We start from the raw sequence: 17,358 nt of genomic DNA on the forward strand, positions 1-17,358 counted from the left end.
GAGCAGACTGTTCTCCTGTCTGTGAGCTGGGTGCAATGGCTGGAACACACGCACTCCATGCACGCACACCCACGTACCCTAACTGCCCGTCGCACAGACACTCCCCAGCGCTGCCCTGCTGCTCTCACTCTGGGCGGGTGAGCCCCGTTCACAAGGGCCATCGTGATGCGCCTGCACCACCCGCAGGCGATGAGGAAATGGGCCCTGGGAGGGAAGGGACGACCCGCAGACCAGTCCCCAATTCCGGGACTCCACTAACAACCGGCCAGGCCCCAGGAAGTCAGTGGCAGAATCAGAACAAGCCAGATCCTTTTACACCCAGACAGTGCCCCTTTTACCGTGTGTGTGTGTGTGTGTGTGTGTGTGTGTGTGTGTGTGTGTGTGTGTGTGTTTGGAGAGGGAAGGGGCTTGCTGGGACTCTGGGGTCCAGTTTGGAACGTGCGTCTGTCCTACAGGGCGGGTCACGGAGGCATACCCAGGCACATCCCGTGCAGAGACCCAGCGTCAAGGGGCTGATGTGTCTGGCCTGGGCCGGCGTCCAGGGCTTGAGGGGCGGTGGGCTGAGTCACCAGGTGTGCTGTGGGCTCTGCAGGAGCCCGTGGTAAGGGGCAGAGAACTCAAGCTGCAGGGACCCACCAGCTGTTCCCTGGGTGTGAGGCAGGAGGATCCCGGGCTGGGCTGGGGATGGGTGTCGCAAACTGTGCTCAGGAAGTTTCAGGGGGAGGAGCCTGGGCCGGGGCAGGGCTGTCTAGAGCCCCGCTTCAAAGCCCAGATACCCAGTGAGGCTGACCCTGGATCTCCCTCTAAGCCAGGCCGTGCTCATGTCCCTGCAGCCCTCCTGTCACAGTCAGGTCTCTGTCAGCGTTTGTTGAGTGACTGAGGGACCTGACTACTACTACTGCCAGACCAGCGGAGGAGCCTCAAGCACTAGGTGCTGCTGCCCCCTGGTGGTCATGGCTGGGAGGGCCATCCTGGGCTTGGGTGTGTGGATCCCCTAGCCTGGTTTCAGAGCCTCTTGGGCCAGCTGTCAGTAGGAGGTTTCTGTCTCCATCCCATTTGACAGACGAGAAGCCTAGACCCAGAGGAGCACCTGACTATCCATGAGCCACACGGCACACAGAAGCTGAGGCCGGGCTCCTAGGACCCAGGATTTGGAAGCCTTGTCAATCGGTTGCCACATAAAATACAGGTGCCCAGTTAAATCTGAATTTCAGATACTGAAGTTATTGGTTAGCAGTCTTTCAGTACTCATATGTCTCATGAAATGCCTTACATTTTTATTTGCTAAATCTGGCAAGCGTACTTATCAATCCATGGAGCTAAGCCCGCACAGCCCCCAGGGCAGGTCAGAAGCTGCTGGGGTCAGGCCAGCTCACAGGCTACCACCCTCAGGGCACATACTGTCATGTTCCTCCACGTTCCAGAGTCAGTAGTGAGGATGGAAGGAATTCGCCTCCTCCCCAAAATAGCAGAAAGCATTTCTCAGGTGTTTTCACTCAGTGCTTTAAATTCTGAGCTTCAGCGACGTCCCTCCTGACAGCCAGGCAGGTGCACGAGCCTGCTTCTAGGGGAAGAGGGCGCGGGGGGCCTGCCACCAGCAGGGCCAAGTCGGCTGGGTCAGTGCCGCCCCAGGCTGGGGCTTGGCCACAGCTCCGGGTGCGGCCTCCGCGGACTTAGAGTCCCAGGAGCTCCAGGCCACCCCGGATGCTACCTCTCGGGTAGGGAATGAGGCTGGGAGAGAGTGAGGATAAGGACTCATGTCCCCGCCAACACCCCTGCCCTTGGTGGGACAGAGAGGCTCTTTTCACCCTTAGTTCTTTTTCTCCAGTAAGTGGCCAGGAGCAGAGGCTGGCAGGGGAAGATGTGGTCCTTCTCTTAAACTTGCTGGCTGAGCTCACTCGAGTCAGCTGCCTCTCTGGGCTTCATGGCATCTGTGATAAAGGAGTCTGGGAGATCTCAGCAAAGCCTTTTCTTCCTATGACACCCTACCTTGAAATCTGATGTGTTAAAAAGCAAGTGAAGCAGAGAGGGTGGAGCTCCCAGACCCAGCATGGGGGGCCCACACTCAAGAAAGTATGGGGTGATGGCCAGAAAATGTGCCAGAGGAGGTGAGCAGCCAGCAGGTAGTTATGACCCAAGAAAACCTGATATGTAGGAATGGACTCTGCATAGAGACGTGAGGAAGCAGCCCCACCTTGTGGGGAGGAAGGGCTTCAGTCCTTGGTCCCTGTGGCTCTGCTGCCTCCACCAGTCTCCAGAGCTGGCTGGGCATGAGCCAGCCCCGCCAGCCCTGCGAAGTTGAAGAGCAGGCCTTGGCCAACCCCACCCAGGCCCCGGACCCTGCCCGCTGATCCCTGTTCAGCAACTCGTGGGCGCAGGAGTCACATGATTGACTTTGTCTCCGAGCCTGTTTCCTCCCCTGGGAGGCATATTTTATGATTGCTTTAAAAGCAGTTAATAGACACACATAAAAGTGCAGTCAGTCTCCACTCCCCTCTTTAGGCCTTGATTCTCCTGCTGGGTTTCTTGTCAGTTCTTCCAAAATTTTCTTTGCATGTGCAGGTCCTCACATGCACAGAGTTTGGTTTGCTTTTTACAGGTAGTACGCAGCGTGCCGCACCCCGCTTTTTCTCCAACTTGGAGATGGTCCCACATCAGCCCCTGCAGGGCTGTGGGCCTCGAAGCAGCCACGTGTCCCCGTGATATATCTCATCAGTTCCTCTTGATGAACATACGGTTGTTTCTAATGTGTGCTGAACAAACGATGCCATGATGAATAGCCTCATAAGTGCGTTTGTCAGAAAATTCTTAGAATTGTCAGGGCAAAGGTAACACGCATTGTTTTTGATACTGCCAAGTTCTGTCCAGAGAGCTTATTCCTAGTCCCACTTTCCCACCTGCCGAGGGCGAGCCCGCCTGCCTTGGCTGTGAGGGAACCCTTTTCTCTTTGCCCACCTGACAGGTGATAGATTCTCAGCTTTAATATGCATTTGAGTTTTAAAGTTTGTTCATGTTCAAAGCTTTCTCGTCTGTGAACCTAAGTTCATGTCTCATCCAGTTTCTATTGAATTGTCCCTTTATTGATTGGAGCACTTTTAATATGAAAAAATCAGCCCTTTCTGTGTGTTAGCTTTTCCATTTGCCCCTTGCCTTTTTGACTTCAAATGTTTTCTTTCAATAGCTTTGTGGTCTCATCCGTCACAGTGAACTTTCATCTGGAATTTATTGTGGTAAAAGGTGCGTCAGTGACCCTTTTACCTTTCCCAGGTGGTTACCTGTCGCCCCACGGTCCCTGTCCCCAGTCTGGGGTGGGCCCAGCAAGCTGTATGAGATTCCCTACCAGATTTGGAGACCCCTGCCTTTACCGTGGACTGATAGCCCCTCCCACGGGGGCTGCCCGGAGACCCCAGAACCCGCAGGAGGAAGACTCACCCACTGCCTCAGTGTGGACCCCAGCTATAGACACTTCAAATCAAGGCCTAGAAATGTCATTTCTGTGAATAACCACAGTACCATCTTCAATGGAAACACAAAGGTATGCACTGCAAACTAGAACCCAAGAGGGTCCTGCTGGAGGACAGGGTTGACACACACCCAGCTGCCTGAGATCTCCATCCTCTTCTGCCGAATTCCCTTGCCCACTCCTGGATGCAGGGGCCAGGGAAGGTCATTTGTCCCAGGCTGGCCCACGTCACCATTCAGACTCCAGGGCTCACAAGTGGCTTCACCAAGGTGCCGGGGCCAGGTTCAGAGGCTGCGCTGTGGGTGGCACGGGGCTATTTCTGTCCCCACTGGCCCTGGCCAGTTGCTTGGATTGCACTCTACCTAAATAGGCTGAGAGCAGAGCAGCTTCCAAGCCCTTAGTATCATGTACTTCTTGATGGAAAACTTTTTCGAGCCAAGCTCAGTGCTGTCACTACAGCATCTCGACTCCTTCCCTCTGAAAGCAGGGACCTAACTTACCAGGTCTTAGGCTTGGCGTCCAGCTCACGTGTCTTGGCACTCAGTCACCAACCCCTTTATTTTGAACACTAGCAGCGGGCAGACTGAGGACCCGAAGGAAGTGGGCAGACTGTCCATGTGAGTGTTCTTTCCTCTCTTCCAGACTCCAGTCAGACCTATTTTCTTTGTGGCTTCTGAGAAACCCCATTCAGAGGCCTGGCAACGAAAGCCATACTCCCGCATCCAGGGAGGGACAGTGGGGCTGGTGACAAGCCAGGTCCCCGCCTGGCTAAGCAGCCAGGCGGTAACGTCAGCAGTCACAGCACTGCCGTGTGCAGGCAGGACCCACGTCGTCACTCCCCTCAGCACCTCTGGTGCATTAACAGCAGCATGACGGGCTTAATTCAGTCCCCGAGATGGAAGAAACTGCAGCATTCTGACTGTACCACGAGCTGTCCCCGCCCTGTGTCCCTCCAATGGAGCTGGCGAGACACTCGATACCACCTGCGGTGACATCTGGCTTTTACACGGCCTCCCCCCTCCCCCCTCCCCGGGCTACAGCAGGACTCACAACTCCCATTTTGGAAGTTTAGTACGAGAGGCTGCCATCCCTTTCTGGGGAGTCGGGGGACAGTGAGTAAGAGAACAGAAAAGGCCAGGGGTCAAGGCCCAAAGGTAAAGACCTACAACACAGACGGTAAGTGAACGTGCCAGAATAAGCTAACTGCCAAAAGCCGCGCTACCTCCCTAACTGGTTGGTAACTACGCAGCTTGTCCTGGGAGGGAAGTCGAGGCGGGGAGGGTCTGAGTGGTCTCGAGGCAGGGCTCCGAGGGCCCACTGACAAGGGGCTCCGGGCGCTCAGTGCACATACAGGGGCTGAGCCGTTAACAGCGGAGGCCGGCCACTGCCTCGGCCCTCCTCTCTCTCCCGCTGCACGTGGGCCAGGTCCGCTGTTCTCTGTGAGAACCTACAGCAGACTTCCTATGAGACCTATGTACTTGAAATACATATGTCAACAGGAAGGAGACATGTCCATGGGTTTTCAAAATATTAAGAACCATCAACTCAAGGCAATTTTCCCGGCCTGTGAGGGAAAAAACATTAATTTCCACTTACAAGACACTCGAGGTGAGCGTTCAGAATGGACACGTTGTAAAAACCTCCCATTGCCTCATTATTTCAAGATACTTTATTTTTTAAAACAGGTCACAACACTGAGCTTCTGGCCCATTCTGCCGATGCACAAGCTACAAACGCTTGCTTAGCAGTTGAGGGGCACGCTTTAGTAGCATGGTTTGAACAGTGAATAAAAATCCATATAAAACAAATACTCAAATAGTTTCCATAGGAACACAGATAAGTGTGACCCCATCTCCTAGTCTTCCACGTGGGTGCACCTGCGCCACCCTACTCACACAGACATCTCAAAACTAGCAGTAATTATGTTAAATGGTCCCCCCAAATCCCTTAATTCAAGCTAAACTCGCAGTTTACAGCTACAAGACTGGTATCTACACATTAATACTAGCTGAAGCACAGGCCGCTGGGTGACGCTTCATTCCACTCTCCCAAGCACAGGACACAGGCAGAGTGCTAACATCCTGCTCCTCTACTTCGGGCGGGAAGTCACGGTTCTGGATTTGCTGCATCAGTTGCCTGTAAGAGATAGAAGCGGCATACTCAGAAACCCTGAGTCACCCCTGACTGGGCAGTTTCACACAAGAAGAGCTTATTCATGAGCCTATTTGCATCCTTGGTTACTATGTCATCAGGAAGCAATTTGATGTATTTCTAAAGCAGGTATTTCTTCAGAACCAGCTTTCCACCAGTAAGGAAACCACACGTTAATACACTAATTAAAACGTTCTATTTACACAGAAATATCCCAATGGTCTTTTCCAAAGTAACTATGCCTTAAAAACGTGGAAAGAACACAGGTAACTATCATTACAGGGATTTTCCTTCCATTGCATTTTCCAAAATTTCTAGAGTATATGTTCTTAATATGGGGAGAAACACAACAAAAAAACTGTCGTTAGTATTTAATCCCAAGCAAAGCAAATTCTCATTCACCTAGACAAAAGCAGGCATAAATCCTGGAAGGTTAATTACAACTCTCATCAGAACCACAAACACGCACTGCTGGCACTAACCATGTTGGCCCTGACATCACATAGTAGATGGTCGGCCTCTGGAACCCGTTGAAAGTGGAAGCAGCAGCGACAGTGTAAGCACCCATGTTCTCAAAGAGCATCCAGTCGCCCACATGCATCTCGGGCAAGTTACAGCGCTCAACAATGCGATCCAGGCCATCGCAGGTCGGCCCCCAGATGCTGGATGAGTAATACTTCTCATCTGGTTTGGGCCTCTATGATTGAAGAGAGAGAAACACCCCTGGTCACATGGGTCCTGACCAATCATCTTAACTGCTGAATACAGCGTGTTCAGAAGGTACCTTCTGCAGAAGGGGCTTCACATGTGCGTGATCGTAAAGGATGCAGTTGAACGATCCATATACTCCATCGTTTACGTAATACATGAACGTCTGTTCACTCGACTCGTCTTCATCTACAAAGGCAGTTACCACTTTCTGTACCAATTTTCAGTTACACACGACAACGATTCACCACCCCTTCTACGTACCATCAGAGCCTGTCTGCTCCTTTAATACGAGCTTTTTGGCAATAATATTAACTGCGAGCGTGAAAGCTGATGCAACATAGTATCTTCCTGGCTCAGCTATGATTCTCACTCCCGAGTCTGATGGAAAATACTTGTCCAGCGCTGGGTTGATTACACTGGTGATCTACCAGAGTGAGACAGAGAAGAGCACGTGGTCGTCAAGGGGAAAACACCCGGAGCACAGCGCTTTGCTGTGACAACAGAACACTGAGAGCAGCCGTCAGCGGAGGCTTATCTTCAAACAGACATCCTGAAAACCAGCCTGCACATCCTTGTGGTTTCACTTTGACTTCCCCTCCAGACACCCTCTGTATCTTCTTTAAGTTGTTATGGGTATGATTTTATTAAAGAATGGTCCAAATTTCTTACCATTTTCAAGGTGCCAAAATACTTTAATCTAGCAAATACATGCCAACAAGATAAAACTTTGTATTCTACCTGCCTCATATAATCTTGACAAATAAGAATGTGGATCTGTTTTATAAATGAGTGACATATAATGGCTTAACTTCTTAAATGACTAAACACTTTAAATGTTTTAAGGAAGGACAAATTCTAGCAAAGAACATCCTGAGAAATGATGTACTTTTAAAAGTTGGCATGTTCTTTCTCCAGAGCGACAGCTCTCAGTGTAATCAATTTTCCCAAGACTTTTGGGGGAAACTGGCTCATCTAAGTTTAGAAAACCAAAGGATATTAAATATACTTTTAAATAGCACGGAAGTCACCTCAAAATAGCACATCAAGACATTTATTTTCATGGTTGTATAGTCTTTTTGGGGATTAGTTAAAACACTTTAGTTTTGAAATAGTCCAAAAAGGAACTTGCTAAGAGCTAAAGATTACAGCTTTGTTATAAATTACCTCTTCAAATTTAAGCTTTACATCCTCAGATCCAGGAAAGCCACCGCCAATATCAAGCAGATACATGTTGAAACCAACCTCGGCCTAGAGTCAAGAAAATTAAGTCAATCAAGGAGCCAGATTCGTAACAAGTTATGAAAAATGAAGCCCATAATTAGGTTAAACCTCTGTAACATGAGATGACTTCTACAAAAGGTTAAGCAGGACTAGTTTTGTCATTTCTATCCCTCTCCTTACACTTGGGGTCTACACATACTCACCCCCATGTCAAAGACACAGCGGGCATCAGAGATGGCCTGCACGAAGGTCTCAGGATCAGTACAGCCACTCCCCACGTGGAAGCTGGGGCGAAAAGAAAGAAAATATATTATTTCTACTTCTAGAAATAACTATTCACAGTGGGAGAAAACCTGTTAAACTTGCATTGTCTAATCTTAACCTCTATCTGTGCTGTCACCAAGGTCTCACCTGACACCGATGACATCAATGTCTAGCTCCTTTGCCCTTTCCAGAAGAAGCCTGCTGGTTTTCAGTGTGGCACCAAATTTGACACTGAGGCGACAGACTGCTTTGGAATCATCAGTGGCGATCCGTAAAACCAACCTAGAAGAAGGAAAAGTGTATCAAATTTCTCATGACAGAAGACCACTTACAGCCAGGGTTAAAATAGAGAATCCTTAGCTCTGCCACCCTGTGGTTTGTGTTTAACATGGTTTTATGAATCAAGAGAGTTAAACTTTTTTCTACTGTCTCTGATGCAGCACAGAGATGACTGAAGTATGGAAATTTGACTCTGTTTGCCATTACACAGATCCCATATCTGACCCTGCCCTCACATGGAGAAGTAACTCACTTGGCCTTTGGATGTGCCCTGGCAACTTTCATCAACTCGACTTCACTATCAAAAGTCATCATCTGGACTCCATTATTGGCAGCGTACTTAATCTGAGACACTTGTTTACAAGGGTTTGCATAAATAATCTTCTCTGGAGGCACCCCGAGACTCTGCACCAACTGTATTTCAGTCTGAAAAAAGAAGAGGTATTACACTACATGCAGGTGATAAATGGAAGAAACAGAGAAACATAGGAAGTGGTCACAGTCCCCACTTGTTCACGAGCATCTACTGCCCCAGCAGCACAACCAGGGCCGTCCTACACAGTCACCAGAGTTCTGCAGCTTTTGCTCACCTTGCTGGCACAGTCAAATCCTGTCCCGATGGCAGCTAGAGTCTTCACTATGGTTCTGCTATCATTGCATTTAACTGCGTAAAAGGGAGTGACCCGAGGAAGAGCTTTTAACCATCTCAGATGTTTCTTTAGAATGTCTCCCAGGTCCGCAACATAGAAGGCATCCTTATCATCCTGCAGCAAGAGTGGTTACAGGAAACCCATCAGTAGCCTAACAACACGTCTGCCAAGCAGCCTTCCCTTCTCTCGCCCATCGTTCCCAATGAAGCCCACTCTAGTCAGTCACTGACGTGCACATCACTATTGTCACTGGATGATCTACAGCCAGTTAAATTCTAAATTCCCTAACAAGACACCTGCATTTCTGTAAGGCCCCACTGAAGTTTCCCACTCATTGGCTTAACATTCTCAAAGCTGCGCTGCCAGCATGGACTTAAATATACTTACAGAAGAAGAAACTTCATTAATTTTTTGGTCCAGAATGTCCTTGGCAGTAAAGCCTTCATCCAGGAAATGGCAGTCGAACTCTTCATTACTAAAGCTGTTCATGGCTTCTTGATGTCGTTCTGAAACACAACAAACTGCAAACAGGAAGGACAAATTTACTCAGAAGTCTTAGCAACACTTAGTAATTCTTAACAAGATAAATCTGTAACAATCATGAATACTCACATGGAAAACTAAGAGAAGGAATTTAAAGAAATTATGCCTGCTTTTCACAAAGGCAATTCAGGAATCCCAAGTCCCACCGAAGATGCGTGTGCCCTGGATGAAGTGGTGGAAACGTTCTGATAAACACGGAATCTGCTGTCCACCTTAGGAACACATTAAATGGGAAGATCAGGTACTGACTGCAAATGTGTAAGCAACAGGGCTACTCAAGCACCCTCCAGATAGCTCACTCACTGGGTTTGGGAATCCCATTATTCCTAGGTTTGAGTCACATGATTTCATAAACCTTTATGGAATGAGGACACCACAGATTCAATACTAGATTTTTTCACACTAAATTTTCACATATAGTACTGTCCACCTCAAAAAAACTTCAAATGTTCCTGCTAAAAAATGGGGAATGTAGGTTTCAGGAGCTTTTCTGCACTTAGTTCACTGATGCAGAAAAAAAGTTTCGTGATAGCTTACTTTATTTCAGAGCTATTTTTCTTTAGAAGCTTAAAATACCATTACAGCAATTATTGAAAGTTGCTGTATAAATATCATGCTATTTCCTCCTTTCACTGAGTCTTACACAGAATAATTTTAACTGACTAATAGGCGTCATGTCATCACTCTCGACTTACCGGGTGCTCTTAAGTTTCCTGACAATTTTATGAGCCAATTTTCACGCTAGGCATGTGTCTGTTTAAAACTGCACTCTTCAAATCAACATACTACAGTTGCTGTATCAGATCAGAAATCAATTTTCTTAAAGCAGCGTTGCCTATCAAATTAGCAACTCTGGGGATCCCAACTGTCCTTACGTGCACTCTAACACTTGCTTAGCTACGAATGATAATCACCTGGGAATTATTTTTGGCTAACTTGCTGAATAACAAAAATAAGCAGGCGGTAATAAATTACAAATAAACAAAAATAAAGCTCATTTAACAATCATAGCCACTGTCCCTGGTCTTTATGAAACGTGACATTGGAAATGACAGTTACCTTAAAATCACTAATTTTAAATCTATTTAATTTCTGCCCGCTGGGGCTTCTTTTCCACTGTGCAACCCGCTTCAGTGCCTGCAGCCTATGGGCAGAGGCCAGGCAATGGTTCGGGGCCACAGTTTCCTCTGGCATGGGACACTATGAAAGGCCCAGGGGGACGGGCCTGCCATAAATCCAAACCCATGCATGGTAGAACTATAAGACTTGATCTAATGTGACTTTCTGGTATTGTCAAGTTCCTACGTTGCCCAAATCACCCGTAGGGGAAGGGAAAGACTAAATGCCAGCAAACCCATTTTGTCTGTAACAGTCAAATAGGCTCACCAGTGACAGACTGGGTTATCCTGGGTCTTGTTACACATTTTTAAGGCAATATTTAGATTTAGGAAGTTTTTATTTCTCTGAAATACACTACTATTAAGTATTTTGCTGTCCTGTGCCTTTCAAAGCTTTATTTTAATAACTTGCAATATGGAGCTTTATTTTAATAATTTGAATTTCACCCAAGAACAGTTTTTGGTGTTCTGCATAGCTAAATGATTTAAAACAATGACTCAATTAGCACAAAATAGCACTTTTCTGCTATGAAATCCTTTACTGCCAATTGGGTAACGTTAGAAAAGACAGGTACTAACTCAGACAGCAACTGAAAATCGTACAAACTCAACTAAATTATACCTAGTTTTAGGTCTGACCCAAGTGAACACATTCTTTGTCCTCCCCAGACATTTCTAAGAGGTTCTGCTCCCCACACTTTCCCCCAATATTTAGCATTTTCATACACAGCTGGCCTCTTTTGAAAACCCTGGGGCTGGCTTCTATGTCCAAGTCTGTTTGCCTGAACTGGGATCTTAATAACCGAGGCTTTTCTTAAATCACTAAGTCATTCCAAGATTCCTTAAACAATTATAAGCCATGGCCGGCTGAGCAGTATCAGTTACTACAAGGTTATCTCAGCTCTAGCTACTCCAGTGGGTTTCTATACTGAGTCATTCCTTCTGTACACAGAACAAAAATAAAAGCTTAAAAAAAGAAAGAAAGAAAGAAAAGAAGGACATTATTCCAGGGCATCACGGCAGAATGGCACGTCTCTTCCTTATGAAAGTGAGCATGAGCGACGCGCGCCCGGAGACCTGCGCCGGCTCGCCTGGTACCTCTCCTGCACCTGCTACCGGGCTGCCACATGGGTTTAAGAAAAATAGCGGTTGAAAGAACGACCGAGGCTTCAACAGCTTCCGGCTGAGAAACCCTCATTGACATGGTTCGGGAGAGGCGAACCCCGGGCCGTTCCAGCCCAGGCCGCCCTAAGCCGTGCGTGCAAGGGGCTGGGGGTCGGGGCCCCGCTACACTGGGGTCACCAGGGCCGGGGACGCAGCAGCTTACCAAGGTCTGGGGCCACATGTCTTCGCAGCTCCAGGCGCGGGATCTGCCCCGGCCTCCGGCCGGAGCGCAGGGACACGTGGCCGTCCCCTCCCCCCCTGCCACCCCAAGCTCCCGCCGCCTCCCAACCGCCCGGACGCGCCCCTCTCACCTTAAAGCTCTCGGGCGCCGCGGGCCGACCCCATTAAGACAAAACGCCGCCGCCAAGCGCGTAGGGCCGCCGGCCGCCCCGCCGCTGTCCCCGCCGCCCCCGTCAGCCGCCCGCCGGGCCGCCCGCCGCCTCGCTCCCTCCCGCGGAGGACCGCCGGCCCGAGGTGGCGCCGGAGCGCTGGCACAGGGGCGGCGGAGGCTGAGGGGACTGACAAAGCCCTACGCGCCGTTGCTCCGCTACTTATAGCGCCGCGCGTGTCGTCATGGAGACGCACCAGCTCAAACCAGCCGCGATCGGTTCCGTCCGGGCGTCCTCCCAGGGAGAGGGCGGAGCGCGGCCGCCGCCAACCCGGGGCCGGGCGGAGGGGCGTGGGGAGAGGGCGGTTCGACGTCAGCGCATCCGAGCGCCACCCTGCCGGCCGGCCCGGCCCGCCCCGCCCACCCGCCCGCCCCTCCCGGCCCAGCCTCAGGCCCGCGCACGCGCACACGCCGCGGGCCCCGGGCTCCACTGGCGCGGCCTCCGGCGCCAGCCCCTGGCCCTCTGCCTGTGGACGAGAGCCGCCGCCGCCGCCGCCGCAGCAGAATTGCAAAACCTGCCTCGGACCGCAGCTGAATTTAAGCATCTGCGCCATGCAAAACTGTTCTTCGACTTGGCATTAAATGCCTCGTGCCCTCGGGCGGAGAAAGGAAATCGTGGGCGCGAGCGGGCCACGTGGACCCCACCTGGCGGACTCTGGCCCCTGCTGCCCGGAGTCTCCATTCCTGTGGGAGGGACCTGGAAGTGATTCTGGCGCAGCATCACTCCACCAAGAAGGGAGCAAAGACGCAGAAGGGAGAAAGGTCACTTGGCAAGTTAGCGGCACTGCTTCGGGCTGCTCCCAATCTACTGCGCCTGTAAACCGTGGCTAACATCCAGGTGCCTTCCACCTAGATAGCAGACAGCAGACAGCAGAGGATACGCAAAGATACATGTTACGCTTATTAAGCCAGAGGCTCGTCTAAGGGCATTTGGGGAAGAGGTAGGAAGTAACAGATCCACAAACCACAAAGCGCTTTACTGTATCAGATGGCGCTTACCGATGACTTCTTTAAGGGCAGCTGGAATTGAAACCCTTTGAGGGTTTCCCAGCAAGCCAACAGCGTCTACACAGTGGATACATATGATAAAAGCTGTATCAGAAATTGGGAGTCCCCAAGAGTGCAGCTGAGGCTTCGATGGACAATGGCCTCTCAGTTGCAGTCCATCCCCCACCGCAGGGAGGGACTACAGAGATTTGAAACACATTTTCCCCTTGCATTTTTACCATTACTTCCCTTGTAGACCAAATCCAATTATGTCCCAACCTAGAGTGAGACTGACCTGAGTGCTGCCGGTCGGAGGAAGAACGTGAAACTAGCCACAGCCACACAGGTCAGTGCAGGAGACCCTGGAGGAGCTCAGTACTTACTGTAGCCTAACCTGGCCCCAACTTACTGTGTGATCTTGGGCCTCAGAAGAGGCTGGACTAGATGACCCAAAGATCTTGACAGAAACCTCCTTTTGTACTGATCCCCAGGCCTGGGGCATAGTCAGTGAGTACTTGTTTGAGGAATGCAGGAGTGAATGAAGGATCTGAGTCTCCCTGGAGCATGCATGGTTTCCACAGAATCAAGGAAAGGGAAAACAGCAAAGAGAAGTGAATCTTCGTATGAGAGAGGATATGACAAGCAGAGGTGCCTTTTCTCTTAGGCACCCTAATCAACTTTATTTTTACGTAGTCCTTGAGCAACCACTGGGTATGAGGTACCACTTAGGGAGAGGGGTGTTATCCCCACCCTAGCAAGTTTAATTCCTAGGAGGGAATGAAATTAACAATGAAGTGAAATGATCAATCCCATCAGAGAACATTACAGCCCCAGGCACTAAATGGGACAGCTTTGATTCCATGGTGAACACTCTGATATTTGTCCCTGCTCTGTGAAGAAACATTTTGTTCCAGGGACACAGAGTTTTCCTCAAACTCCGGAAGTCTCCTGGGTCCAGTGCTGAGGCCAAGAGGGGAGTATTGTCTGCACTGCCCAACTTTGCATGGCGCGTCAATCAGCCAGTCCTTGGGTGGTGAACACTGTCCCTACTCTTCGGCCTCCACCCAGCAGAGGGGACCGGATGTCTCAGCATGGGAGATCCTAGTAGGAACCTTGTGGGGAGGGAAGGAGAGCCTGCCCCTGTCCTGCCAGCAGCTTGCCGTCCCGTGACCTTGACCATCTCCTTGACCCTCTGTGAACTTCTCTTTCTCCAGCCATCAAGGGAAGTCTTGGGGTCTGATCTAGGATCCCCTTCCACTGAGTTCTGTGAATTGTATTTTAGAATTAAAAGTATTAGCTAGAACGAACCTACGACTTCTCGATTCTGGAAGCCAGGTGGTCTGTCCCTCTGCTACTCACATGTGCCACTCACACGGTGGTCACCCCCACACACTGCCTTCCCTGCTAGCCCACCCCAAATATGCAAACTGCCCACAGGCCACACTTCCCTCTGGGGAGGCCCGGCCTGGCCCAGATGACCCATCCGACCCAGATGAGGAAACAGAAGCAAGGGAAGGAGGCGGTGCTGCTTCCTCGAGGGCAGGCCCTGCTGACTGCAGGCAAACTCTTGGAGTTTTGGCGTTGGGTCTGGGAGGTAACAGACCTGAGTCATTAAACTCAGTTATTAATCTGGATTCAAAGAAGGTAAACCAATGATGACTAAACTTGGCCTTGTTCAAATGCTTGTCATTAATATCTTTCTGCATATTTTCAATAGACTTTATCTTCTCCCTTCCTATTTTTTTTTTTTCCCCTTAGAGAAAAGCAGCAGATCCTTGCAAACCATGTGATACGCAACACCTGGATGTTACCCTTATGTGGAGATAAGGTTTATGTGTTTGGTGCAGAAGCAGTAACTTAGGGAAGTGAGCAAAAACATCAAAAACCATCTTGGATGTGCCAATGAGATCTGCGCCCCTAGTCATCCCACCGAAATTCTGGAACCAACTCCAGTTTTTTTAGTGACTCTCAGCACCTAGCTCATTATGAAGCCCTGAGCATCACTTCTGCTCTCTGGGTCTCAAGCTTTTTCTGTAAAATGCTCTCTGGCTGGATTGGGCTGGATAAAACCCAGGCTTTTGGACTCTGATGTTCTGAGGATCTCTGACTTCTTATACAAGGAGTTCTGTGTGAATCTGCTGACTACATTCTCTGACCCGACACTGAGGACACGTCAGGGGAAGGTTTTTTTTCTTTATTAACTTATTTACACGAAAGAGCTTATAAAGGTATATGGTAATTACAAATTTAAAAAGTCACTTTTACTGAAAAAGTGTAACACAAAAGACAATGGTCAGCAAGAATGTATGTATCCAGGTACTCAATACTGGAATAGTTGACATTGAGAACTTTCTGGGAAATGGGTTTGTGTTCTGTCCACATGTCAGTGGTCATATTCCACACCAAACTTCTTCCCAGAAGTGTAGTAAGAGTTGGCACTGGAGTGAGGCTTATGACATCCAGCCACATGAGGACTTTGGGAAGTTAGGAGCTGTCCTGCAAAGGGGCCATAACTCAGGGTAATGGGAACCAGTCCCAGGCCACTGCTAGTCGCACGTGGATGTTTGACCAAAAATAGTGTTCAGCAGCTCAGTCACTAACATTCCAGCCTTTCCATTGAATTGTTTTAGGTGTTTCCAAAAATCCAACCCACCCTCCAAGGCGGGAAGTATGCCATCTTTGCCAAATCCAAATGCCGTGCCCCGGGCACTGAGAGCTTCCGGGGAGGCCCTCCCTGCTCTGAGCAACACAGGCGTCATCACAGAAGTGGAGCATCTCCAAAAGTACCTGTTGGAAGCCAAAGACACCAGTGGAAGTGGAAGTCCCAGGACGTTTGTATTCTACAGTGCTGTTGCATCACTGCCCCTACCTGGCCTCCGCCCTGGTGCGGCTCCCTGGGAGTTTCTGGGACTAGGGTCATCTGGCAGGAACTGGGTCAGGGCCCCCAGAAGCCCAGCAGGGCCCTGCGGCGGGCCGGTGGCCACACAGTACATTGCAGAGAAGAGGTGACCTCTGTCCAGAGGTTGAGAAGCAGGAGTTCACTCACCTGGCCCATTGGTCGTAGTGATGCTTGGCTTCCCAGAGCCTGCCTTCTAGGTGCACTGAAGGCAGAGTCCTAGGAAGTGTATGCCGGGCCAGCTTCAGACATACCAGCTTCCCAGCATGTGGGCTGACCACAGAACAGAAGGTTTCAGCTCTGACCACTTTACTCGTTAATTTAAAACCCTTCCCTGGTGGCCCTTGATCCATGGGGTTAAGTCCAAACACCTTAGCCTGCACCCAGGACCCTCCAAGGTCTGCCCTACTCACCTTCCAGCCTCATCTCCTGCTCTGCCGGCGCCCCCCAAACCTTGCTCTGCAGGCCCTGCCCATCTGACATCACAGTGGGGCTCACACAGTACGGGTACCTTGGGTCTCCTTCCTCGCCTTTGAGGTCAGGACCATAATTTACCTTTCTTCATGCATCCGGTGTCTAGCCGGTACCTGGTACCCAAGTCGCTCAGTATTGCTAAATTGAAACTAAGGCTGTCCTAAGAAATATGTGATTTGTATTTGCCACACGACTGATTGACTCATGGAAATTTCTCCCCACGTGCTATCCAAAATTCCAGGGACAAGAGATTCGGAATATTTTCCTTTGGTCATTTATTCATTCATTCATTCATTCATTCAGTACATGTTTAGATTGAGTGTCTCCTACGTGCAAGTGATGTTCTGGGGGAGGGAGGACCCCTGCTGGATGCAGCTGTGGGATGGGCTCTTGGGGACCAGCAGGGAACTGATGAAGTCCCAGAGAAACCTGACCTTCCACCCAAGGCTTAAAGAAAACTGTCTCTTTTATTTTATTTTCTCTTAAGCTCTTGGTAACTGCCTCTGGCCCAACGTGTTGCAGCACCTCTGCTGGGTTTTGCCTCTGCCTCATTTTTGCCAGAGCCCCACCCGAGCAGGTCCCCACCTCTGGGAATCCCCAAAGCCTGCACGACTTCTTCCTCTCGTGGCAGGGAGCAGCATGTGGAGGGACCTTGCGTAACCTGGGCCTTCAGGAAGGTGTGTGCTCTTTCCAGGAGTGGTGAGTGTCACTTTCCTGCCAAGTCAGAACCAAGACCGTCTGAATGGCCTGCAGTGTCACGCCAGACTGAGCCACCGGGGGCCCTTGAACACAAGGCAGCCGTGTATCTGGGTTCCCAAGGAGAGGCCGCAGGAGCATCTGAAGGTGATGCTCATTGCCTCCCTTCAAACAGCCTGTGAGGGTGGGTATAGCCCAGTGGTAGGGCATGTGCTTAGCATGCGTGAGGTCCTGGGTTTAATCCCCAGTACCTCCATTAAAGTAATAATAATAAAACAAAACCAAGACAAGCAGCCTGTGAGCCCTTATTCTAGGCCCGGGCCCCCCAGCCACCACGGGGGAGAGGACAGAAG

The 17,358-nt window shown here is 50.1% G+C and overlaps 1 protein-coding gene and 1 non-coding gene across 2 annotated transcripts; both read right to left on the bottom strand.

The window, feature by feature from the left end:
* Positions 1 to 5,114: 5,114 nt before the first annotated feature.
* On the bottom strand, positions 5,115 to 12,143 carry ODC1 (ornithine decarboxylase 1). The gene is made up of 12 exons (XM_010964024.3): positions 11,876 to 12,143; positions 9,352 to 9,494; positions 9,127 to 9,260; positions 8,680 to 8,853; positions 8,343 to 8,515; positions 7,958 to 8,092; positions 7,750 to 7,831; positions 7,490 to 7,573; positions 6,587 to 6,749; positions 6,399 to 6,511; positions 6,097 to 6,311; positions 5,115 to 5,599 (listed from the first exon to the last, which is right to left on the bottom strand). Exons 3-12 carry the CDS (start codon positions 9,226 to 9,228, stop codon positions 5,455 to 5,457), a joined length of 1,386 nt encoding a protein of 461 aa, XP_010962326.1. The 5' UTR covers positions 9,229 to 9,260; positions 9,352 to 9,494; positions 11,876 to 12,143; the 3' UTR covers positions 5,115 to 5,454.
* Positions 10,397 to 10,530, bottom strand: LOC123619470 (small nucleolar RNA SNORA42/SNORA80 family). The gene has a single exon (XR_006728080.1). It is a non-coding gene; the product is annotated as a small nucleolar RNA SNORA42/SNORA80 family (small nucleolar RNA).
* Positions 12,144 to 17,358: the final 5,215 nt, after the last annotated feature.

This window comes from Camelus bactrianus, chromosome 15 (assembly GCF_048773025.1).
Source record: "Camelus bactrianus isolate YW-2024 breed Bactrian camel chromosome 15, ASM4877302v1, whole genome shotgun sequence".
NCBI classification, from domain to species: Eukaryota; Metazoa; Chordata; class Mammalia; order Artiodactyla; family Camelidae; genus Camelus; species Camelus bactrianus.